This window comes from Clupea harengus, chromosome 23 (assembly GCF_900700415.2).
Source record: "Clupea harengus chromosome 23, Ch_v2.0.2, whole genome shotgun sequence".
Lineage (NCBI taxonomy): Eukaryota > Metazoa > Chordata > Actinopteri > Clupeiformes > Clupeidae > Clupea > Clupea harengus.
The window spans coordinates 16,155,511-16,182,879 of record NC_045174.1 but is presented as its reverse complement, the minus strand read 5'-3'; the positions used below and the strand labels follow the sequence as shown (position 1 = coordinate 16,182,879).

General features: G+C 39.2%; 1 protein-coding gene across 1 annotated transcript; it reads left to right on the top strand.

Moving 5' to 3' along the window:
* Window positions 1-1,690: 1,690 nt before the first annotated feature.
* Window positions 1,691-25,525, top strand: LOC116218717 (NACHT, LRR and PYD domains-containing protein 12-like). The gene is made up of 8 exons (XM_031561305.2): window positions 1,691-2,343; window positions 6,733-6,906; window positions 15,019-15,189; window positions 15,340-15,519; window positions 20,930-21,103; window positions 21,568-21,741; window positions 21,818-21,864; window positions 23,976-25,525. Exons 2-8 carry the CDS (start codon window positions 6,854-6,856, stop codon window positions 24,494-24,496), a joined length of 1,320 nt encoding a protein of 439 aa, XP_031417165.1. The 5' UTR covers window positions 1,691-2,343; window positions 6,733-6,853; the 3' UTR covers window positions 24,497-25,525.
* The last annotated feature ends 1,844 nt before the right edge of the window (window positions 25,526-27,369 follow it).

Sequence of the window (27,369 nt, the reverse complement as noted above, 5' to 3'; positions counted from 1 at the left end):
GTTCCTAAATTGATTGGATTCATTAAGTTTACCAAGACAAGTTCCTTTTATAAATATTGTATTACAGCAAATCGCAGAAAGACGAACAAGCAAAAGCCTTCACTGACTCCCAGTTCAGTTGTTGGTCTGGAGGTCCTGAGGTGCCTGTGGAAAGTCAACAAACTAATAACAATACAATGAGCGGGCCCAAGAAGATCTCCCAAGGTCTCAAACCCAAATCAAAATAAAACTAAACAGGCGGAACATGTTTGGTTTCGTGAAATCAAGATCTCAAGTAGCCTAAGACAGCAGTTCTTAAACGGTTCTTAAACTGGGGTCCTGGACGCCTTGCCTGGGGGTCCGCGAAAAAGTCTGGCTTTTTAATTTTTAATTTTTTTTATTTATTGCAATACAGAATACAAAACATGTAGACTAATGTTACACGGTGTACCGATACTAGAAATGTTTTGAAAGGTATAAGTATAGTTACTTCATTAAAATAGCAAGCAATCAGAGCGCACTCACTGTTCCGCTCCCTGTCAGGCTGCCTGCACACATTGACTGCAAGGGCGGGGCTGCGCAACTCTCACACATGCAATAGACAGCCTTCACTCACAGCGAGTGATCTCAGGGGAGACATGGCCTCATGTGCAGGAGCTCTGGCCGACTGTCCTCGGCTTGTTTTAAAAAAATAAGTGAGATCTGGAAGTACTTTGGATACGAAGCAGACTGTGAAGGAAAGCCCATCGACACACAGAGACCCATCTGTAAAACATGCTTCAAAGCCACTCAGGCAAAGGGAGGTAACACGTCGTCAAATATGGCTAAGGACCTCTCAGACAGACACCCCGAACTTTTCAGAGAGTTCAAAGAACGACAGTTATCAAATGTGATTATAAACATGAACACCCCCAAGGTCACCCATATACAGCCTACACGAGCCTACACGACATTCTGTTGTGTACACGAGTAGCCTTAGCCTAGTTTAGCGACAAGCGATTTTCCCCATCACAGAATTTTGACTATGCGTAGTACAATGATCATAATGCAGTGTGGTTAACGTAACTAAACTGCACTTTTCACGCTAGTAATGTTAACTGCCATAATCTGCAAGTGATGCATTTAATCTTCCATCAGTACGGGTCGTGTTTATCGTTGCAGAAGGCCCAGTTTTATAGGTTAGCCGAAGGCATATCGGATGGCCCTATTGCATGTAGCTATTCTCGTTTAAGACGTTGATCTAGCTTTCAATTTGGCTGCAAGAACGTAGCCCAGTTCATTGTCAAAATGAACCTCTAGAAAGAAAACGCTATACGTGTATAATCAATGCAGTGATGTCACCATGTTGTTTTCGTTAGTATCTTGCTGGAGGCTAATACTAATATGAATGCCATTTGTTAAGTGCTCGTGACAACGCTAATACAGACAAGTGCTCATCACATCAGCCATAAAACAACTGCAGATATCTTGGCTTCCAAAGTTGCCATCGTTCAGTGACAACAAGACCGGGTCAATAAACTGCACTGGACAAACTATGTGCTGAGAGACAGGAACACCCTTCTCACTGATGACACAAAAGAGTTTATCATATTTTTTTGTACAGAGATTTGTAAGGAGTGTCAGTCGGGGATACCAGTTTTTGATAACATTAGGTGGATATTTCATGTTTGTTAATGTCTTTGTTAAAAAAAATCTTCAGAATCATCTCCGTTGGAAAACCCTACAATCTGAGTTGTATTGGAAAACTCTACAATCTGCTTTGATAAAAAAAATGTATTCCATCAATATTTGGTTTTTATGTGAGGTAAACATTAGCTTCTCAGCACATTTTCCAAAAGATAATTTACAAATCTATCCTACATACTGTCAAGTAATGTCAAATGTAATACAGTGATTATCTAAAACTCTTGTAATAATATGCTACTTAGATTTCCTGTTTGGCATATCCACCATCAATTTCAGTAATGCATCAAAATATCATCCAATATGGTAAAAACATTGATATAAAATATATTTAAAAATGATCACATCCATCAATGTTTTTTACACCATTAGTTCTACTACTCTACTTAGATGTGTCACAATGTAAACAAATGTCTTCTGCCAGTTGTATAGATTGTATTAATTTTACTGACAGCTGATTTAGGGTGTCTGAGCTCTATCTGAGCTTTATCTGAGCTCCTTTTTCAGGTTGGCTGGGAGCAGGATTACTGCTGAGTCCTGTCAAATTGTGGCCTCCGCTCTGCGATCAGAGAAATCACCCTTGACAGACCTTGAACTCAGCAACAATGACATAGGAAACAAAGGAGTGGCATTTCTCTGTACTGGACTGACAAGTCCACACTGCAATCTGGCAAAACTCAGGTGGGTTTAAATATCATTACGGAATGCCTTAATAATATTCTCCTCAGTGGTCATCATGTTTGTGTGTCAGTTTCTCAAACGGTCACGCCTGTCAGGAGGTAGCCAGATACCAGAAGTATACAATGGGTTCGAACTATTGAGATTCCCTAAAGGGGGTTGAAAAGGGCTAGAAAATTTTCGGTAATATTTCTGGAAACTTTCCATGAGAAGTTGAGCTCGGGAATTTTGAAAATTTAGATTTTTTTTGTGTGCAAAAGTTGGCCTGTAACAGGGAACTTAAAAGTAGTTGAAAACAAGACAAGGCAAGCCTAGCTCAGCTGGACCCTGGATGCAGCTAGTTGGGAACATTGTCTGCCAGAAACCCATGACTTTCTGTTGTTTTTTAACGTCTTTGTCATTACCTAGCATATTGTTTACTTGTCGCACTGAAGCCATGTTCATGTTAATACCAAGTTTATTTGTATACAGTAGGCTAACTTTTTATCAAAAAAGCACGAGTTGGGCGACTCATCGAAAATAAAAGTAATTACTGCAATTTAAAAGCTGATCAATAAAAATGTCATTCAAAACTTCAAAAAGATGTATGGAATGCAGCACACACTGTGTTTCTTTGTGAAGGATGTAGCTAGCTATTTTAAACCGAATTGATAGAATTACTGGATTAGTGTTTTATTTTTATTAGGGCTGGGCACGTTAACGCGTTATTATTGCGTTAACGCATCAATTAATTAACGCCGACAATTATTTTATCGCGCGTTAACGCAGGTTTTATTATTTATTTTATTATTGTAAAAGTCTGTTGCTCACAGGCTTTTATTTTGTAAAAGTCTGCTGCTGACTGCTGCGGAACCGGAAAAGAAAAGAATGGGCGGATGAACAAACATGGAAAAGGGCATTGCTGCCATAGACGTATACAGTATATATGTCTATGACATGGACATATATATATGTCTATGATTGCTGCGACGTGCCAACTCGCCGCCATCTTGGGAAGGTAAAGGCTGGACTGTAAACAAACACAAGTGAACGGTGGAGCTGCGGTGGAGCTGGATAAAAAGCGCTATAGCGTTTACATTTCTCAACCGATTTAATTGAGTCGTTTGTATATTCAAGGGTTTATGATCTACGTGGAGTACCAAACAAAGTTTGGTCTCCATGTTACTTAGAATCTCGATAGTTCGCCATAGACATATATACATACATGTGATAATTGCAAATCATTCAACGAAACAGACAGTGGTGGGAGGCTTCGGCAGACTACGTACAGCAGAGTAACTGCCAGCAGTGAACTTTTTGGTGCTTCACCACACTCTAACATTAATGCCTTGGCAGTGGCAATAAGCTTTAGTTTTGTGTTTGTTTTGATAACATTGTTTAAGTTGAGAATTACACAAAGTATTTATTTTATTTAACTGCTACTATACAAAAATGCTGACGTTAAGTGTTTGCACAACAAATGTTATGGCACTTTAGTTCATATGGCAGAACATTTAAAATAAAAGTGCGCTATACACTACTTTTGAATTAATTATTGGATTTTGTGTATACAAATGCAATTAATCGTGATTAATCAGGGAAATCATGCGATTAATCGCGATTAGACATTTTAATCGTTGCCCAGCCCTAATTTTTATCTCAACCCAACATGATCAAATGCGTCAAATGAAAGTCCAAAGCACACTGTATCCATTATCGATTGACAACGCAAACAAGTGACTGTATTTATAATCTACTGTGTTAGATTTAGGTGAATTTCAGTAATCAGACCATAACTTCACATACCCGACCATACCTCAAGTTGACCCCCACTCATCAAGCTTGTCGCCTGACCTTTTGTCTATGTTGAGAGCCATCAGACATGGTTCCTGGCTTTTGTGTGTCTTGGAGCTAGAGCTATTAGACAGTGATTGTTAGCCTTTGTCTACAGCCACGACAAAATGGTCGAAGCCAAACATATTAGCATCTATATGACCCTACCTGGCTATAGTCCTTGGCTATGGCTAGACCTCCCCTTTGACCTCCAAACGCACCCACCCCCTCCCCTAACATTATGTCTTGTTTCATATGTTAATTCTGCACTATAAATGTATGTATATTTCTGTAATGTAAGAAGACTTTCCTTGTAACAGAACACCTTTCCTCGCAGAAGAAGACAGCCTCGTGGCATGCGACCGTGCAGTGCCGAGGTTACTGTGGCTAGCGTCGGAATAAACATGTTCTTTCGCTAAGCTGTATTCCACAAGGCTCTTGATAGGTGAAAATTCACCCTAGTTACCTCAGGACTCCGGAGCTGCATATAAGTATATTTATTAGACAAACAACAATCGGCTCACTCCCAGCACAAGGCTGCAAGTGAAGCAATATTAAACACATCGCATAAGGTTTATATAGACAGAAGTTGAGCGTTCAGCACGGATAACCACGTGGTGGATTTCTGACGTCCGAGGCAAGGATGGAAGTTTTGCAAGGTCAGAAGAAGCACAGTTCGACCCTTCTTATCACTTCTGGTCTAAACATGCTCTTGTACATATGCAGACTAAGTGGCACCTAATATTCTAAGTTACACACACACAGAGAAAAGCCATTTCATAAGCACATGATTCATACATTCTTAAGTAATTAACAGTGTTTGGAAATTATCTCCATCAGCTCTTACTACGAACTAGCTAACTTGAAGAAGTTCGGGCCTCTGCGATTTCGTCAGGGAATTTCGCCGAAGAACAGCATACTCTTTCAACTGGAACAAAATTGTCTAGCTGGCAAGTAACTAACGTTAGCAATTCTAGATCTTGCAGCATGATCTGGTTCAAACAACCCGATTTAATGCAAATTCAGTTAAATTTAAACCCTGCACTGTGCATTCCTCCATCACATGCAGATAATTCCCAGCATCCTGCACACTACAACAGGGCTATTGAGGCCACACTACTGCATTTGAGCCCAAGGACTACAGTTAGTATAAATTATCCCAAAATGTCACGTTAATTCCTGTATATTCCCATGGAAAGTTTCCAACTTTTAATATTCCCGGAATTTTGCAACCCTATTCCCTAGTGGCCAAACACAAGAAGGCACTTATTCTGCCGCCCACTAAATGAAAGTGGCGAAAGTCTTGCAGAAAAGGTTTCCAAGTACAATGTACATCATTATCTGAAAGAATAATTAAAGAAGCTTACATACGACAACACTTTAAGCAAATTATGGAAAGACAAAAGACTGGCCTTTGTGAGAAAGAATGTCCACAACAGATACTGCTCCCTGTTTTGGCAAGAAAGAAAGAAAGAAAATTTTGGCCAGCATTGACTGGGAAAATGCAGGCGTTCAGAATTCGTGTCTGCGCACTGGTTACACTGCTCAAGCATAGATCATTTCTATGAGGTGTCCAGAACAACATACTAAAAGTTCTAAGAAATCCTAGTTGAGGAAATATGTTTAATTCTCATCAATCTGAGATGTGTGCTAATAATGCCAGGCAACAATACACTCCAAAAATGTTTTTACATTTTACACAATGAAAGTACCCATGAAAAGTAAAAAATGTTGTATTACAAGTTTGAAAATGAAAAATGAATTTTAATATGCAAATGAGCTATACACTAATCGAATATGCCCATCATTTTTACTTTTCATGGGTACTTTCATTGTGTAAAGTTTTATTTTGATAGGAGTTAAGGAAAAAAATTACATTTTGGGGATGTATTGTTGCCTGGCATTATGAGCACACATCTCGGATTGATGAAAATTAAACATATTTCCTCAACTAGGATTTCTTAGGACTTTTAGTATGTTGTTCTGGACACCTCATAGAAATGTTCTATGCTGAAAAAAATTATTTTACAATTAGTTCTATTTTTGGCTCCAAAATGAGTTACTTTGCCTGGACTCTCTGGGCTACTTTAGAAACATGGTGGACTCCATATGTAGATAGAAAGGGCTCATTCTAAGCTAACGAAAACACAATGATTCGTAGTGAAGCCACTAAAAACTACACACTGTACCTTAAATGCATTTGTTTTGTTATTATGGCCAAAAAAGAAGAAATCACATGTGATTCTGTTTGATTTTTATTTGTAATTCTTACAAAAGTAACTTATTTTCACTGTTCCAGGTCTCAACTGTGTCAAAGTAGTTTGTTTGTATTTAGCTGTGTAAACTATTGTAAAAGCCTACGCATGGGTCAAAATAGATTATAGCTCATTCCAATCTGTTGTTAATAGAACACACATATCAACAGCCGGAAAAACTACTCTCAGTTAATAATTCATACTACCATGCTGTTAAAAATAATCTAATTTCACTCTTTGCTGAGCTGTCTTGAGCCAATTGTAAAAAGTGTCGATTTTATTTATCCTACATGTATGGCAAATAACAGCTGAGTTCACTTTTCAGACTGGATGGATGCAGCCTCTCTGCTGAATCCTGTAAAAGTGTGGCCTCAGCTCTGCAGTCCGACACCTTACCTCTGACAGAGCTTGTCCTCAGCTACAACAGCATAGGAGATAATGGAGTGATGTTTCTCTGCTCTGGATTGAGTAGTTCACACTGCAAACTGACAAAACTAAGGTTGGTTCAGTTTATTTAAAGCTAATTTGAAAGTTTTTTTCACCATTGTTTATGCATTAAAGATGGTTATTTCATCACCATCCTCAAAATAATTTTGATGGTGCAGTCATGTGAATGACATCTATCTACATCTATCTACCTTCCCAGTGTGTAAAAAAACAGTAATTGTGGGATGTGCAAAAGTTTGGGCACCGTGTTTAACGCTCCTTTGGTAGATATCACAGCTTGGGATATCTTGCATGCACATCATGTTTAAGATTTACACACAAATTTCCCATCATACTTAAGTTTGAAAACTATATAGTTCTTGAAGTGCTTAATGGATTTTATGAGATTATATATTATGAGGTCTGCTGTGAATCATTGTCCTATTGTAGAACCAACATCTTGTAGGATTCAGTTTCTTAACTGACATTTACATTTACATTTAGTCATTTACCAGACACTTTTATCCAAAGCGATGTACAGAGGAGAGAACAATCAAGCTATGTTTTGATTTGGTTTTACTTCAACTATTTTACCTGAACAACTTTCAGAGTGTATGTTTTCAGTGCAGTTGCAGTATCGGTGGGTATTAGAGGGGTCTATTATATAGTATAATTGAAATAATATCCTGACATAATATAGGGGGGAGTAGTTGAAAGTTTCATTTAATATGTTAAGCCAAACAGGGAATACTTTATTTGGGCAAGGGCATTTTCCATTCTGTGCTGGCAGATAGTGCTATCTGCTAGGGCCTAAAACTAAAGGCAAAATACAGCAGGTTTGTTCACTCATACCTATGTTAGATATTGGTAGGTTTCAAATACCAGGACATATCAATTGATCCCTACACGTAGTCTCAGACACACCAGGGGTTCCAGAGCTCCAAGGTTAGACCAGTGGTTCTCAAACTTTTCCTGTCATTTGCCACTTTGAACAAGGGGGCCTTTTCAAGCCCCACCTGTCCCTCATCGCTCCAATAAAACGGTAGGCCAAGCTTAAAATTGTCAAATTTCGAAATCTTAATCAATAACAAATAACGTACGTTCCAAAATGAGAAAATCGATAATAAATAACATCAGTTCAGAAATAGAGAAAATAAAAGTGCAATGTTGTCAACCCTTGCCTCAAATGGGCTGAGTTCCAAAAATAAAGAGAAAGGGCCTATTATGCAATTGTGTTATCAATGGTAGGCCAAGCTTAAAATCTCCCTTGTACTTCTCTTTGGATAAAAGCGTCTGCTAAATGACTTAATGTAATGTAAAATTGTAAAATGTGTTGACATTTTCAATTTTCTTTTAGGTTGATTTTTTGGTGGATCAGCTGTCTTTAAGCCACTGTTTTTTTTTTCATTGTCCCGCTGCAATTAATACGACAACGTCAATCAAAATGTTCGCACTATGGTTCCAGGTCACATTTTCATCCCAGTCCCTCATCTAATGTTAATACAGTGTTGTATAATGGTGCAGCTCCTATAATGTATAATGGACCAACACGTAGGCTACAGGGTGTGTGTGGTAGAGCGAGAGAGAAAGAGAGAGAGAGAGAGAGAGAGAGAGAGAGAGCGGTAATGCACACGGATAGATCAGATGTAGCGACCGGAACAAAGTTATGTTGCTGTAACGTGCTGTGCAACCTGTGTGGAGAATAAATCCTTGGGCCAAATCCAGTTGCCATTAATTTGCTCATCAACCGCTGACCGATGGGATAGGGAGATAACCCCAGAGTTAAGACTATAGAACAGGATAGGTTAACTGCAGTCTAATTAATACAATACATCTTTGTTTGAGTGTGGTTGTTTAGTGCGATGGGGGTGTATATGATCATTATTGTCTATAAAGGAAGGCATTGCAACATGACAATCTCCCGTTCATCACGTCAAATCGCGCCCCACCTGTCACGTGTCTGCGCCCCACACAGACCTTTAGGGCCTTTGTTTACAGCCACGACAAGTTGGTTGGAGCCAGGCATATTAGTGTTCAGATGGCATAGTCAGTTAGAACCCCCTGCCTGGCATTCACCCCCCGTATCCCTTACTATTCCCCCACCTCACACCTTGATCCACATTTGACACACACAATAATGCCGAAAAGCTTTCTGCCCAGATTAACACCTGTGGGTAATCTTTTATGCCATTTGTTTAGTATGTCAATTTTGTAGCCATATAAGAAGCTAAAGAATTATGTTACCATTCAGAGGACGGCAGTGTAAGGAGACAGCGGAAGATAACCACAGAAAGTGTTTTGATAAATGACTGTGCTGTGTGTTAGAAATTCCAAGGCTAAAACTTTGTTGGAATAAACAGATTATTTCGCTAAGCTGCCTTTCCGAGTTCTCTTAAGGTGCCGTTATGCTTCTACAACTGCGTTACTGCGTGGTCACACAGTTGCTTCGACGGACTCGTGAACATTTATAGTTCTCCGTCGGTTGGTGGGTGTCGCAAAGCAATAAAAAAAAAGATGGCGGACCAAACTCCGTAGATGGTCGTATTTGTACATAAAAGTTGTTTGTTTGACTTTTTTTTTTTGCTTAGATTTTTTTAAAGTTACTGAGAAATAGACACTGTGCAATGGAAAAACCTGTTATTGTAACTGAAAAAAACGTCTGAGGGGATTTGCGAGGTGTCTGAGCCAGCTATCTAATGTTTACATACTACTACCCACAAGATAAACAGCGATGGGTTGGACCAATCACAGCCCTGCGGCTTGCGTCGCCTTGTCGGATAGTTACTGGAATTTGGGAGACGCAAGCACGCAAAAGGTGCTCGGAGGGAATTTCGCAACAACACAAGGGGCTCTTGCGTGTTTTGCGTGTCTGCGTAAAAGACCGCAATACATTAAGCTTTACTCACTACCAGCTAACTTGAACCAAGGAAACAATGGGCCTCATTCTCGAACGCAGTTGAGAAGAATTTAAGAAGGAATTTCTTCTGAACTGGATTTAGGAAAACATTTGGCATTTATGAAAGTTTTCTCATCTGGGATTTGTTCTGAACTTCAGAAGACTTTCCGAACGCGAAATAGCAGTCGTAAATCGGCCAGAGTTTTCTCAAATGCGATTCCTTAAAAAACCACAAGATGGCCCCGTGGGAAACTCTCTGAAAACTCTCCGTGTTAGAAGTGTTAATACATTTGTGAGAAATCGTTGGTGATTGCGTTCACATCAACTCTACAGACATCCTCGGATTAAAATAATTATTATAATAATAAATACAAGAATATTTGTATCATTAACAATTATGTTTCACATTTATAGTCATGTTTCTACGAGGCATCGTGATGTCCTAAAATAAATAAAAGGTCTACACGAACACTGCAAATGTAAGTGAATAAATAATTAAGCACTAAACTCAATCGCGTTGATATAGCTATAGTGGAATAGAATGGACACATCTACATCCTGCAACAGTACCTCCACCTCTGAGGTGAAGTTAGATCTGCGTTTACTGTAAGTGCTCGCTTTCCGCTTTGACATGACTCCACGTTGGTGGAATGAACTGCCTAGTACTACCAGAGCAGGGGCGTCCCTCTCTACCTTCAAGAAGCTTTTGAAGACCCAACTCTTCAGAGGGCACCTCCCTTCCTAACTGGCGCCTTGACTAGTGCTTAACTTGCACTTCAGCAGTAACATTCCTGCACTTCTTTTTCTTTCTATGTCGTTTTTCTATTTCTTATGTAAAGTTGTATTTATTGTTACACCAGGTTTTTATTGCTCTTAGCTTGACTGTTTTCTCCCTTGTACGTCGCTTTGGACAAAAGCGTCTGCTAAATGACTAAATGTAAATGTAAATTACTCATTTACGAGTTGCTTTCGTGTAGATTCGGTCGATTCCGACTGCACACGTCACTGCGGTTGAGTGCCCTTATAAGGAGCTGGCGGGGCGTGTTTGTATGAAAATCCAAGTGCACGAGAACGCGCTTTCAAGTTAAGAAAACTGTTCCGGGGGAGCACAGCTCAGAACGCTTCTGCTGCGTAGGAACACATTTTCAAGCGTTCATGAATCCGGCGGAGGTCTTTTTCCGGAAGTCCGGAAGAAACATTTCAGAAGAAACTTCAGAAAATGTTCAAGAATGAGGCCCAATGTTGGCGTTTCATCAAATATTCGCCAGGAACAGTGGATTCTTTCAACTATATGGTTTGTTATACCTGTTAACTAATAATCAACTCACATCACACCCAGTCAAAGGTTCACAAGTTCTAGTTCCAAATTTTCCTAATATATGCAAGCAGAACGCCTTGCAGGGATTGTGCAGGAGTCAACCATACTGACAGGAGTAGAGCAGGATCTGTGTGCACCCCCCATTCCAATACCAATGGAAGACAGGTGGTGTAAGGGGAGGTGGTGGGTTGAGAGTGACCACAGCTGATGAAGAGAACTGAGTTCAAATTAAGTGTGGGTGATTGATATGAGAGGGGTGTGGCATATTCACTATGTCTCTTCCCAAACTTTTCCACCATTTCTCAAGTTCATGTTCCAAATTTGCCTAAGATATGCAAGCAGATGAGCATGTTTGGCACATTCTCTGGCCAGGGTCCTAAAACACCTTGCAGGGATAAAGCAGTCAATCTGATCTTGTCTAAGATTCAGTAGTCATCTTACCTGACCTCTGATATTCTGAAAGGCATCAGAGGTCCACTGGCTGAGAGTTTCAGGGCGTGATCCAACAGACCAGTTACTTGCCACAGAGGTGGCTGCACAATCCCAAAAGACTGGTTTGGGTTTAAGTAACGGTCTGCAGGAATCCCTATGCGTGTGAGACTGTGCCATTGTCAGAGGCGTGTATAGGATTTCATGCAGATACTATAGATAAACAGCAAGAGAAGTAAGTGGCTGATCAGGCTGCTCCACAGGAATCACACAGGCCAAAATACAAAGATCAAAGCTGGGGGAATAACAAGGTCAGAAAGGTCTGAGCAAGAGTGGGTTGGACACAAACACGGTGAGCAGTACAAAACAAGGATTATCTCAAAACAGAAGCAAAGAAATATGTTAAGAGACAGACCATACCACGCTAAACCAAAGGGGCCTGAACACTTTGTGGGGACGTACACTTCAGGCTGTACACTCCTCTAATGATCTAATCTTTTGCGAATTTCTAATGAAACATGCCCTCTTGAACCCTAATCTTCTCCTTTCCCAATTGAACGTATTCATTAGAATGCCTGTAGGGTTAAATGTATATTGCTATTGTTTTTTCTTGGTTTGGTTCTTTTCTCTTGCAAAATGATATCCTGTGTATATGGGCCATTCTACCGAATTGGTGCAAAGTCAGGTTGGAAATATTTTGAAAATTTGTATGTTTTATTCCCAAAACTTTGTCCGTCTATATATTGTACCATGTCTAAAGTACACATATCTAGTAAATGAACCGTCAATTTTTATATTGTATTTTCAGAATGTTGGAATGTTTTTCCTCTCCCAAATATTGTCACTACCGAAACATAGTAATAAACTATAGTAAAAACGTATTATTATTAACCTGTTCAGATTGTGTTTCCTTCCCTTCTCTGAAGAGTATTTTTACAAATATTTCTTGAAGGTTTTCACAATGAAATCAATAAAAATGAAATTTTTACCAAATTTCAAAGTTCAATTTATACAATTCATCCAAATCTAAGTGCAATATTTCTTTGTAAAATGCAAAATACTGATCATATTGATTCCAGAGTTGATGATTGATGAAATTGAACATACATTAAACCAATCAGTATCATAACATTTTAGTTGATAACTCAATATACTTTATTTTTTACAAAACACCCAGGGCCTCATTTACTAACATTGCGACCGCAGCTTAATCTGCGCCTTTGCCAAACCGCAAATAACGCACGGTATTTTGCATCCTATTTATCAAACAAAAACCCTCGTCGCGTCATCTGCGCCTAAAACCGCCCATTAGTGTTATTTAGCGCTCCGCGAAAATAGGGAAGAAAGAGCCTGTGTGTTCCACCGTGGATGATGAACTAAAATTAGAATTAAAGCTTTTGGTTCACGAGGTTACAGCAAACTAACCCAGGTAAATATAGAAACTCATAAATATTTCTCCGTTTAGCCCTTCCGTCCACATTAAAAGTTGTGATCACTTTGAATTCAAGACTGTCTTTTATTGGTGAGCTGATTTGGGGAAATTAAACTTTTCAGCGAACATTGAGTGTCTGGGTTGCTATGGTTACCCCTCAGGGTGCCTGTGCAGCTTCATATTAACGAGTTTATGTTCAGAAAGTTCATATTCACACATATTAACATGAGTTAATCACACACAGGCAACTGCAAAATGTTACGATGGGTCTCTAAACTAGAGATAGCTAGGATAGTTAATATCCAGGTTAACTGCTCCATAGCATCCCGTTAAATAGTCTGGTAGGAATACACGACACCCCTTACTTTAAAACGGCGTATTCCAACACTGAAAACCATGCTGTTCAAAAACGCTGCCCTAGGCAGATACATTTGAAAACTGTAGTTGTAGGTTGCCATGGCACTGGGGGTAGCTTGCGCTTGAGAGGCTATAACATCAAAATAAACATGGAAGGTGAAATGAATATGCGTCTCTGTCTCTACAATTTACTTACCGGTAGTTTAGTTAGTGTGCTTCGAGTACATGTACTTTTCCTGAATACATACGCGTTACTCCTACGCAGAAGGTGTGCACTGTACTCGGTGTGCTTGAACTATGAAATACCATTTAAACCATACAATGAACGGCGATTCTGGGTAAGACGTGGCCAAACTTTTCCCAAACAGCTAGCTGGTGGTACAGTTTGTAATTCTATTTGTTTGTATGCCTATATTAAATGATATCAAATATAAACATTTTAAAAATTTCTCGCAGGCACATAGTTTTAATTTAGCAGCTGATATGTCATGCTAAAACACGTTGTTTCATTACTAATACATAATTAGGCGCACTTTACGCATCTCCTCCCATCTCTTTGCGACGAACACCCACTTTCCCACACCCACTTCCTAGCAGCGGTAATCTGCGCTTTTACTCAGGTGCGCCTCCTTTGGAAATAGGGTTTTATGTCTTTACCCGCTATTTTACGCCTGAAATGGGCGCAATCCTGTTAGTAAATGAGGCCCCCAGTGTTTCGGTAGTGACTGCACTGTTTCGGTAGTGACCACAGTATTTTGTTTGCAAGGTTGTATCATATTTCCTCAACCTTATTGCTTAATCTTAACTCATACCATGCTTTAGGTTGGGAATATTTTAAAACACTAATGTTTTGTGCTTTTGCTGTCTTTTCCTCCATGATTTCCTGACCTTCTTTTGCTCCCTGTTGGATAAATCACTGATACATTTCAACTTTCCTTCTTCCTTTCGTTTCTTATTTCTTTCTCTTTCCTTCCTTAAATATTCTTGGTGTTTCACTGGGTCATCCCTCACTCTTTGTCGGTATTCTCTCAGCCTCTCTGTTCCACTTTTTCCTTTTGGCATTTTGGTGTCTTATGATTCTTTCTCTCCTGAACAATTTCAGATAGAAATCAGGATTATCTACATGTTTACCATTTAGTCCACATAACACATTTATTTCAAAATGATGGGATTGAACTACATACCATTCCATTTTGTCACTACCGAAACGATCATGTCATTACCGAAACTTTACCATATGTTTCGGTAGTGACTGTTTTGGTAGTGACACAAACAAACATAATACTTTGCAAAAAAAAAAAAAGTTTACTTAATTGAAGAAAATATGTGTTCGGTAGTGACAATTCTTAAGGTTACACACTGATTTTCAGACTTTGGAACACATTTATATCAAAAGTATGGGATCTAGCCACTTACCATTCAGCCATGAGGGATAGGGATTAAAAAAATGTAAAAAGTGTTATTTACAGACATTGAAATTTAGATGCCAGGGTTGGGGACAGCTACTTCCAAATAGAAAGTACCCTATAAATGATAATTTTGTATATATTTAGCGTATCCCTATCTCATTTAATGTGTTGGGTTTAAATAGACCATAACATATTTTTAGTAAATATCTATGTCTGAATACTTCATTGTTTTGTAAATAGTTTTTCTTGTTGTGGGACCACACTTTGCACCAATTCGGTAGAATGGCACATATATATATAAATCATTAATTCTCCTGTCTGTTGTTTAATTCTCATTTTTGTAGTCTGGCCAAATGTGCTCTTACCAAGGATGCCTGTGGCTATGTGGCCTCTGCTCTTAAAGCAAACTCTACACTGACTAAGTTAGAGCTGAGCCATAATGATGTGACAGACTTGGGAGTGGAAATGCTCTGTGATGGTTTAATGAGTGCACAATGCAGGCTTTCAAGTCTAAGGTGAGTATTTTGTGTCCCTGTTTTTTATCTTTTAATGAGCATATACACTTTACTTAGTTACTTTTAATGAGTCGTCACCAAGTTGTAGTGTAAGTTGCTTGCAACAGAAATTGCAATATGCAAGTTAACAAATTCTGCATCTTTCCACAGACTTGCTGCATGTCATCTTACATATGAGTCCTGTACGTCATTGGCAAATGCCCTCCAGGGTGAAGAATCAAGCTTGAGGGAACTGAATCTGAACTACAATGACTTAGGAGATTTGGGAGTGAAACTTCTCTGTGACGGCAATCAATGCATCAATGCAAACTCTAAGATACAGATGTTAAAGTAAGTTCTGTTACATTTCACATTATTGGGCGAACCACAATAAGGAGTTTTGGTTTGAAACTAGTGAGCCAACTAATCTAAAGCAGAGGTTCTCAAAGTGGGGACCCCTGGGGGTCCGCAACGCCTTGCCTGGGGATCCGTGAAAAAGTCCAAAGGTTCTTTTTTTTTATTGCAATACAGTATACAAAAACATACAGACAAGTGCTCATCACATCAGCCATAAAACAACAGCAGATATCTGGCTTCCAAAGGTTGCCATTGTTCAGTGACAACAAAACCGGGTAAATAAACAAACCAACGACTTCCACGCCCACAGACCTACTGTTCTGGCGGTCGCAGTACTATAAATCAGAGTATCAGTATCAGTGATAAAAATTGATAAATATTTTAAACGGGCGAGTAGCGACACTCCCAAACCAAGCAAAATTGGAAAATATGACACGAACTACATAGAATTAGGTTTCATTGAAAGCAGCGGGGGGAAGCCAATGTGTGTGATCTGTCTCCAGCTGCTAGCAAACAAGGGTATGAAACCGGCCCAGCTAAAGCGGCATCTTCTAACAAAGCACCCGGAATACAGCAACAAACCCAAGGAATACAGCTGTGGCTGCAGTCGCGTCTGTTTGGGCAACTTTGTCGGGAAATGGATGCGGGCCACGACACATTGCTTTATCACTCTGAAGTGAGGTGGCTCTCCCGTGGAAAGGTGCTTCAGCGTGTGTTCAAGCTACGCAGAGAGGTGTCAGAGTTTCTGAGAACGGACGTTGCCAATTTTTTTTCGTACATTGCCAAATTGGCATATCTGGTGGACGTATTCAGCGTTCTCAATAGCCTCAACCTCTCCGTCCAACACCACCACTGACAAGAGTTAATCATATTTTTTGTACAGAGATTTGTACAGAATGTCAGTCAGGAATAAAAGTTTTAGATAACATTAGGTGGATATTTCATTTTTGTCAATGTCTTTGTTAAAAATAAATCTTCAGAATCATCTCTGTTGGAAAACCCTACAATCTGAGTTTTATTGGAAAACCCTACAATCTGCTTTGATAAAAAAATGTATTCCATCAATATGTTTTTATGTAGGGTTTAGCTTCTCAGCACATTTTACAAAAAGATAATTTAAAAATCTATCCTACATACTGTCAAGTAATGCCAAATGTAATACAATCTAAAACTCTTGTGATATTAGTACTATATAATTTTAGAGTAAAAGAGTCCAAAAGCATATAACATTACAAATAGCTATAAGCCTATATGGTTTAATTTGGGATGCGATTATGAGGGGGTCCTCGGAAAATGTTGTGCCCTTTGAGGGGTCCCTGGCCCCATAAAGTTTGAGAACCCCTGATCTAAAGAACATGCAAAAACATGGAAACACCCAATAACATCATGGTTGACACATGTGGTGTATATACAGGTGCAGTGTCTTTGCTAGTTTAAGTCCGACGGAGGTATCATTTTCCAACGTTGTTTTAATAGCAGATGCACCTGTGCCCATCTATTGGTCTTAAAATGCGGTGTGTTAAGGCATATTGTTGGTGTATTGCTATCTTGAGGCAGCAGAAGGCAACTGCACGATTGACCGACGAACACATATCTGGTCTGAAGTCAATGGAGCATTATTTCACTGTTATTTTAAAGAAGCATAATAAAGATAGTAATATGCGTCTACATAGACGGGTGCACAACGCGTGGACACTCTGCTTGTAACAGGAACGCGGAGCAGCGCACAAACATGCAAATGATTACAAATAAAAATATTACAATTCATGGGTACCATTTGACATCACCGTGCTCCAGCGCCGCCATGTTTGTGTCCGAAACTGTCGCAGCGCCCATAGACATATATACATATACATTAGTGCTGTCAAACGATTGAAATATTTAATCGCGATTAATCGCATTTATGTCATAGTTAACTCAAAATGAATCGCGATTAATCGCAAATTTTTATCTATTCTAAATGTCCCTTAGTTTTTTTTTTTTCCATCATTTCATTTTTATTTTAATGCCCTTATCAACATGGAAAAGTGGATTGGCTTGCTTTATGCAAATGTTTTATTTTATTGAAAACCAACATTTCCAAACAGGGCGGTACAAAATAAACGTATAAAGTGCACATTTCAGGTAAACAAGGACTCTATAGTGCAGTTAAACCATGGCTTAATATTTTCTTTTTTTCAAGTTTGCTGGGAACATAGCAGTCAGGCCTCTTATTTCAGAAATAATGAACCGTAATAGTTAGGTTACCAATAAAAGGTAAGCCTACTACTTCTTTGCTTTCAGCCAGCTGCCTGTTGACATTTTCAGACAACAGTGAAGCTCGCTTCTTTTGCACAACACAACTTTTAAAAGTAAACTTTCCATTCAGAAGCTTTTTATCATCCATTTCGCCGTATCACGCTCACCATTCACTCAAACCGTAACGTTAGCCTACTACACAGTTCAACAGTTCTTATTTAGGTTAATATACATTATTTAATGCATACTCCCCTCATCTCTTTTATAATGAAAACATAAATGATCGAATTTACAGTTATATAGATTCAATAGTAGCATAAAAGGGACGGTAGAACGGCAGTTCTCAGTGATCTGATCGGGTCAGGTAGTGCAGAAAAAGGGAATCATAAAGCAGTACGAGTGACAAATGTCACCTCTGTATCAACTTTCTCCTGATGCTAACGCGAGTCCACAGGTCTCTAGCACTCTTTGTAATGGTGGAGGCAAAAGTCAAACAGAGGTTTCTGAACGGTTTTATTTTTTAGCTCCCTTTGACAGGAAAATGCTAACAAAACAAAACACTAGTTACTTCAGAGGTGGCACCCAAATATGGCGGCAGGCTTTTCTGAAGTGACGTTTTTGGAACCCATGAATATGAAAGATTATTACCGTGTACATCAAGATATTTTAAAATCAGGAAGCTTTGGGGGAATCCTGTTGGTGCCGTAGATGCACGTGCTGTAAGTGAAAGTGAAACCCGTTTCCTCTGCAGAGACTTGGCAAATCCACTCTTATAATAGTACTCCGCCAAGGCGCATGTGGATTTTTGAAGGTAATGAGAGATAACACTTTGATTGGTTTATTGCATGTTACGCCCAAATCACACCAATGATTAAGAGACTAAGCACAACCCTTTTCAACCATTCTTTTGCCGACCTTAAAATAGCAAAAATGCATTCAAACAAGCCCTGAAGGCAGTCGCGCCAAAAATAGAGCCCATAGTATCTAAACCAGGGGTGCCCAATGCGTCGATCGCAAAGCTTCTGGTGGTAGATCGTGTCATTTAAAAAAAAATAAAAACAAAAATAAAGGTTTTTTTTTCTTTTTTCTTTTTTTTTTTTTTTTTTCTATAAATCGCCAGATCACAACGGAAGTCATTTAAGGTTACCTTTCTTATAGAACAGATATAGCTTTTTCGTGTATTAAACAAAATAAAAAGCCTTATGTTATTTAGCTGTGAATAATGAAGGAAGCAATAAATCCGATTATTATCCAAACCCTTGAGAGCTGTTGCCATGGAGATTTAACGTTACTTTCTGTTTGAAGATAAGGTAGCAGCGAGTGTTGAAGAATGGATGACTTGAAATTGGATGACTTTAAATTAATATATGAGATTGAACAACATCAACAACTTTACGGACAAAATAAATAAACAAGGATAGCAAAACAGATTGATACGCATAGAATGAGAACGGCAGAAACGCAGGCAGGACGTCAGATGACGAGACAGATCACAGTGACACAGGCTGTATTTTTCCCTCATATGTGAAGGCTGAGACATTCATAACATTTTATTCAGTCTTACTGATGGTCCTTCTGTAATGCCAACAGGTGCACTGTGTTGTGGATAAGTTTTGTAGTCCTGGTAATCTTTTGTTTAGCATATTGGCAAGGTTATTTATTTTTGTTCTTGATGAATGAATGTTTGTTTATTAATCAGTTATTTTTCAACAAATAACTAAATTATGATTACATAGAGGAAAATTCGCAACAAACACCTAAAAACACAGCAACTTTCATCTGAACTTTTTGGAAAAGCTCCCTCGAAATCAAGAATTTTAGGCTGCAACTATCTCAAATAATGTCACCAACATCACCATGATTCCTTTAAGTGTCGGTGCCCCCCCCCCCCTTTTTAGCCATGCATAGTCTCTATTTATGAACATGTTTTGTGGTAGATCATTCTTAGTTGGTCATTTTAAAAGTAGATCACAAGCCAAAAAAGTGTGGGCACCCCTGATCTAAACCATATTTTGCCAGCATAGTTTTATCATTTGACAAAATAAATTCACCAACCATCATATGCCATTCACCAAGGTATCTAATTGTCACATGGCAGTGACTAATTATGTATTAATTGGGACTGCAGTGGCAGCTGGTGCTGTGAAAATAGCTGAAGCACAGCTGAACTTCATATACGATTTTATATTTTATGACTATTATGATTATTTTTAAGATATTTGTAAGGATTTATTGAAACATTTATTTAAGGATATAGACCTATATATGTGATCCATAGATTTACGAGGCAGCTATGGAAAATAAATCTGTCATTTCACAAAATTAAAGTACCCATTCGGTTGCGTGTTATGCAATTAGTGTGATAGTGCGTTTGAGAGTTATCAAGCACTATGTACGCACATTGCACACCCATTCTCTTCATAAATCTGAACATGAGTCAAATCAGCGTAATTTCTGGAGTGCGTGGGTCGAGACGAACCTTAAATTGTTCAGATTAGCATGTACATCCTCCAGGTAAACCTTCCCAGGGAAAGTGCGCCCATGGTTGAACTTGAAATGAACTCTGCGGATCCTGCGAGTTTATAGGGGAATAAGCTGCCATGTGGGTCACATCTGTGTTATAGTTCAATTAGTAATGCTATGCTAAATAAAGCAAGGGATGAAAGAAAGTATTTTCTTACCAAGATCACACACACTCCATTTTGCAATTTGCACCGTTACGCTGCTTTACCAAAGAATGGATAAATCATCCAGGCCATTGCGCTACGATTGATAGTAACTCAAATAATTTGGGTATTACTTTAAGTTATTTCTTAATTAGCAAACTGATGATCCTCTCTGGCTCTGATGGGTACGTCAATTATGCTGATTATTTCGTGAAAACTTGACATTGCTGCGGAACACCTTTTAATATTGGCCTCCGTACTGTTAAATATACTGTACCTTGAAGTCAACTGGGTGGCCCCTTCCCATACAATTGGCGTCATAGCTGTGTTGATAGTTCAGTTATAAAAGTCATAGGCCTACACAGTTAACGAGACCATACACACAGGTATTGTATGTTATGTGCAGAAAAGTGCTCAGCATGATTTTAGTCGGTACACACCATTGATACATTTGGTCCAAGATGTGTGTTTGTGTGTGAACAATCTTGTGATATTTACAGGCTTTCAGAATGCTCCCTAACAGAGGACAGCTGTGAATATCTAGCCTATGTATTACAATCTCCCAGTTCCAACCTGAAAAATCTTCAACTACGAGACAATGACCTGCAGGATACTGGAGTCATGCTTCTCTCTGCTGGAATTAAGCATGCAAACTGTAGACTGCAATCCCTAGGGTAAGTTTTGAACACAGACACAAGCCAAGGAATTGCCCTCAGAAACAATATGTGGCTGCTAGATTTAAGATGGCTGAAAATAACATGCTCCCCACTTCAACGTCAGTCGATACTATGGAAGCGCATATGTATCATGAACATATGCCGCATGTGTGCTAATATGTTTTATCCTCGGATGCGTGTATGAATCCAGTTGCTTGCACCTGATTATCTAATCCCTTTCCTTCTGTCCCCCCTTTCTATCTGTACCTCTCTGCCCGGCCACCCCCAAGCAGATGGGTCCCCCATTTGAGTCAAGGAGTTTTTCCTTGCCCCAGTCACCTCAGTACTTTCTGTAGTTTCTGAAAAGTGCCTTGAGACAATCTCAATTGTTATATATGAAAACAATTTGAATTAAATTGAATTGGTTTAGGGCCCAAAACGGTTGTATTTAGGGTAGTGAAAGCTTTTGTCTGTTTCGGTAGGTTGGCAGGTTGTGGAATAAAAGAGGATGGTTTTTATTCTCTGGCCCATGCTCTGGATTGCAATCCATTACACTTGGAGCAGCTGTGTCTGAACTTTAACAACCCACGAGCACAAGGGATAGTGTCTCTCTTTGATCAGAAAAGCGATCCCAAATATAAATTAGACACTCTAATGTAAGTATGGATAACCTATACCAAAATACTACTGTCAGAAACATTGCAAAATTCATGCAGTTTTATATCTTTTCAGTCTGGATTCCTCTGAAGCTTTCCAGCTGAACCCTGGACCAAGGAAATGTAAGACTAATTTTTCATGATATATTCTTACTCTTTCATCACTGAAAAATGAGTACACAAGCAACAAATATAACAGTGTGTATGCTGTTCCTGTAGTTTTATTTTGGGAAACAATTCAAACATCCAAATCCCACTCCTCCTAACTGATAATAATCCTTAAATAATATAATAATAATAATAATAATAATAATAAGCCTTATTTCATCAATATAATATACATGGTCCTCAATAAACATTGTAAAAAGGGAACAAAATGCAATGGTTGAGAAGAAGCAACATTTTTGAAGGAGACGATGACAAAATCACTTGATACAGTACATTTGCCATTAATTAAGACTCTTCAGGTCCTCATTTACTAACATTGCGACCGCAGCCAATCAGCGCCATTGCCAAACCGCATATAGCGCACGGTATTTTGCATCATATTTATCAAACAAGAACCTTGTCGCGTCATCTGCGCCTAACACCCCCCATTAGTGTTAATAGCACTCCGCTAAAATAGGGAAGAAAGAGCCTGCGTGTTCCACCATGGATGATGAGCTAAAATTAGAATTAGAGCTTTTGGTTCAGGAGGTACAGCAAACTAACCCGGGTAAATATAGAAACTCATAAATATTTCTCCGATTAGCCCTTCCGTCCACATTAAAAGTTGTGATCACTTTGAATTCAAGACTGTCTTTTATTGGTGAGTTGATTTTGGGAAATTAAACTTTTCAGCGAACATTGAGTTTCTGGGTTGCTATGGTTACCCCTCAGGGTGCCTGTGCAGCTTCATATTAAGAGTTTATTACACATTAACATGAGTTGATCACACACATGCAACTGCAAACTGTTAAGATGGTTCCCTAAGCTAGAGATAGCTAGGATAGTTAATAGCTAGGTTAACTTCCCCATAGCATCCCATTAAATAGTCTGGTAGGAATACACAACACCCCTTACTTTAAAACGGTGTATTCCAAGTTGTAGCGTGGACAGGGGCTGTCGGCAGACATAACGTATTGCCCAGAGAATCCGTATTGAAACCGGAAGTGGGTACTTTACTCCGTTTGACTGGCTAATACTAGGACCTTTACTTTTTCGTTGAGAAATTGTGTCGATCGCCTGCCTTCTAAACAATTGTTTTTTTCATTATTATTTATTATTTAAGTTATACAGCTCAATACTCAACTGACTTGTTAACCGAACTTTTACGAAGTCATACGACTAAACACACAAGTGATTGGCTGTTCAGGTCAGATGACAAGTTTTAACCAACCAGAGTAAACCAAGTAAAGTTCCAACTTCCAGTTTCAATACGGATCCCAGCGGAAATACGTTATCTCTACCGACAGGGGCAACTGAAGTTTTCAGACGTTTGGTTGCCATGGCACTGGGGGTAGTTTGCGCTCGAGAGGCTATAACGTCAAAATAAACATGGAAGGTGAAATGAATATGCTGCTCTGTCTCTATAATTTACTTAGTTTAGTTAGTCTACATCGAGTACAAGTACATTTCCTGAATAGATACGTGTTACTCCTGTGCAGAAGGCGAGCACTGTACTCGGTGTGCTTGAATTTTTAAAGTAAACCATACAATGAGCAGCGATTCTGGGTAAAGCGTGGCCAAACAGCTAGCTGGTGAGACAATTTTGTATATGCCTATATTAAATGATATATCAAATACAAACATTTAAAAAAAAATAACATTTCTGATGTTCGTATTTTTCAAATTTCTCTCAGGCATATAGTTTTCATTTAGCAGCTGTTATGTCATGACGACCCTGCAGCTGATCCACGGTTACCAGAGGAGGTGCGTCAGGCAGCAATGCCCAGCAGGAAATTCAAGCTCCCTTTTCAATTACTTACTAGACACAATTAGGCGCACTTTACGCATTTCCTCCCATCTCTTTGCGACGAACACCCACTTTCCCTTATACCTTCCCAGCAGCGATAATCTAAAGTGCTCCACCTGTGTAAATACGGTTTTATGTTTTTACCTGCTATTTTACGCCTGAAATGGGCGCAATCCTGTTAGTAAATGAGGCCCTTCAGAGTGCTAATTAAGGAGTATTTAGTTTCATGGTTTATGATTAACTTCTTGAAATCTAATGGCTTTTTCATGATTGCCTGTAGATTTCTGTCCACTCACACTGGATGACCGAGTACCACACGACATGGATTTCATTTCTCTTAGGGACAAAAGCGTGTCAACAGGTTCATCAATGGATGCATCACAGTACGAGATTATGCTGTCTAAAGAAGCTTTGACTAAGCGATGCTATTGGGAGGTGGAGGTGAGTGGAGACAGAGTAGAAATAGGGGTTTCAAGCAGAGCACAGAAGTCTAGACGTGCAGATGACCAAATGGGCCAAAGTGGATTTTTCCCTTGTCTTGTAATCTACCTAAACAAGTTACATGGCTTCCTCCAAAATGGTGAGATTATGGCAGACTGCCCTGACCTTGATTGTCCACAAAGAATTGGTCTGTATCTAAACAAAAATGCTGAATGCTTATCATTCTACAGTGTGTGTGAGGACAAATTGACACTCTTGGCAAAGTTTCCTTCAACAGGTTTTACCAAAGTGACAAGTGCAGGAAAGCTCTTTGCAGCATGTAGGATTTACTCAAACTCAGAGGCGAAGCTAATTAGTTAACAAGTTTAGCGTGAGCAGCTGCAACACAAAGTATGCTAGCTAACTTTAAGATAACTCACTCAGCTTGTTTCCATTGTAAAGATGACCCTGAACTCTTCAGCCACAAACTCCTCAGCCTAGCTCAACAATCATCAGAAACCCCTGTCCCTCAAGGACTAGTAACTTCGATATAATAACTGGGCATACATATAGCTGACTTAGCGTTGTCATTCAAATGGCTAAGCAACGGACTGTTTAACTTTTGTTATTGCAATATTCACTTACTGATTGGATTTGTTCACTGAACATCATTTTGTACATAAATGCCTTTGATTGTATATGCTGGTATATTTAATGTTGCACAAAAGTGAATGCTGCCAACCTCTTCTATTCAGATCTCCTTCAACCTTTACTAGTGTTTGATATGGTCATTTTGGTTGAAGTTAATTCATTTAATTATTAATCAGAGTTCCAAATTGGTTGGTTGGTTTAGTATATTTTTGAGACTGATTTGTGACTGATCTTTAATTTGACCACTATGGTAGACACCACACTTTGTGTATTGTGTATTGGTGCTGTTGTTAGGAGAGTACCAACATTATCTTGGTGGCTCTTGTGTGGAGAGTATTTATGTTTATGCACAACTGCAGCCACATTTATTTGCTGCCGCTCACAAAGTAAGGTACCTACATTATTCTGGTACCCCAAGTGAGGCTGGAACCTATTGTACCTACATTTGCGACCATGAATGTTTGTGTGACACAGACAAAGATGCATAACTGTGATTTAGTATACGAATATTTCTGTCAAGTATGTGGCAAATATGAATATAATGGATGTAATTAGTCAGTAAGACATTTTTACCATTATGATTTTCCTGTTGAATTTTCTGAAGTGTGTCAGTTGCTCCAAACATGAAATCTGTATATTTGTGACAAACATAAATATAATACTGTGTATTATACTGTATATATTCCTGTATGTAGCCTTATATACTGTTTGTTAGCCAATCATCAGTCTGTTTTATCATGTCAAAAATATACTCTCTGATCTCATGTACCAGTGTATTATTTCATGTCAGAAAGATGCTGCCTGATATCATGTACCAGTATTTTGTATGTAAAAAAAAAATGCACCTTGGCTCAACAGGGGTCTGTGGGGCACTTATCTACTCCAGTTTAAATGCCTAAATATCCTCTATACTTCAGTAGCAGCCCATAGGTTGAGTATGAAGTATGAGCGGCATGACTCTCAATGGTTTCTGGCTAATTTGACCATGAGGAAAAAGGGCGTGGCAGAATCTCAATGTTGGCTCGGGTGACAGTAAACAACAGCACCCTAGTTTTGTTCCTCAGGGTCAAATGAGCCAGAAACAGTTGAGAAAATTCATGCCGCTCATACTTCATACTCAACCTATTACCTGCTACTCCAGTACTAGCCAATATTATTGCATTATTATATATTGAGATGTTGTCCACAGGGCGCAACCCTCCTGTTGGCCCAGCTATGAGTAATGGGCCCACCCCCCCATCCCATTAATGTAGTAGAAATATGGTCCTACTTTTCTCTTACTCAGTTTGAGTCAGTAGGATGTGGGGGTTTTCTCTTACTCAGTTTGAGTCAGTAGGATGTGGGGGTTTTCTCTCAGAGTTTGAGTCAGTAGGATGAGGGGGTTGCTAACCTCCTGCCTCCCTGCTTGTGTCCTCTAGGTGCTGTTTATGTTTTCTCCATTTTTTGCAACGGGATTTGTTTCTGTACGTGTTTGTTTCACACCAAGACAACCTAAATTAACACAATAGACTGAGTAGTGCTCCAATGGGAGTAGGACATATATTCTATTACGTATTTTGACTAAAATGCGCCCTTAACCACTGAATCACTGCAATAGGCACAAGAGAAACAGTTTACATCGCTATGGTTCCAGCCATGCTTCCTGCCCTCGCCTTAAAGGACTGACATTGTTTATTCTGCAGAGTAAACACAGAGAGCTTAGATAAAGTTACGACTCATGTGATGTCATTTTTATTGTGGGCCCCTTTTAAGTCTCGGGTGAGGAAACAGGAAAACATAAAAATGCATGAAGTTGTGATTAAAGTTAATTCGATTAATGTGTGTTAATGAATGTGGAAACCCAGGTTTCAGTTTTCAGGTCGACTCACTGAGGCAGAGTGTGGAAATGGCACCTGAAGGTGGACCCCCGACCCTCACAGCACGCCTACCGGAACTCCACTGTCAACTCCTACAGATGAAAAGAACATGTGTGAGGTGTGAAGTGTGAGTGTGTGTGTGTGAGATTGGAAGAATAATAGGTGTGAAAAGAGCTGTGGGTGTGTGAGTGTGTAGTAAGATTTCCAGAAAAAGAAGTGTGTTGGTAATACATACAGTGAAAAAAGCTGTCTGTCTCTCAACGGTCCCTGCACCATCAAGTCGAGGGTGAGCATGGTGTTAACCTGATCCCCGATGCTCTCTACTCCACAGATGCTCAGCACACACACACACACACACACCCTTTAACACACAAACACACATGTTCCTGTTTGCACAGTTTATTATGTTAATAAATCCATTCTTAACCAACCGTACTTGTTTGTCACCTACGTCAAATTGTGCTCCAATATATCTACATATAAACATCAACAATGAGAGAATAGCACACAGTGCATCTATCTGACCTTTTTTAGGGGGTGGGTCACAGGCAGACACCTTTGACACCTTTTAAATCCTGCCTATAGCCGACTGAATAAAACTAATCTCATCAAAATTATCTTCATTGTCTGTATTATTTCACATGCAATGAAGTGGCACTATAACTATATGGCTTCTATTTAGACCTCATTCTGGGCCATTTTTTATTTTGCCAAAATCAGACTCCATTTGTCTGTCAACTGTGGAGA

Excerpts from the sequence above, each read along its gene's own strand:
- LOC116218717 (XM_031561305.2), top strand. The coding sequence starts at position 6,854 with ATGTTTCTCTGCTCTGGATTGAGTAGTTCACACTGCAAACTGACAAAA. Across the intron at positions 6,907-15,018 it reads TGCAAACTGACAAAACTAAG|TCTGGCCAAATGTGCTCTTA; the intron begins GTTGGTTCAGTT and ends TCATTTTTGTAG. Across the intron at positions 15,190-15,339 it reads TGCAGGCTTTCAAGTCTAAG|ACTTGCTGCATGTCATCTTA; the intron begins GTGAGTATTTTG and ends ATCTTTCCACAG.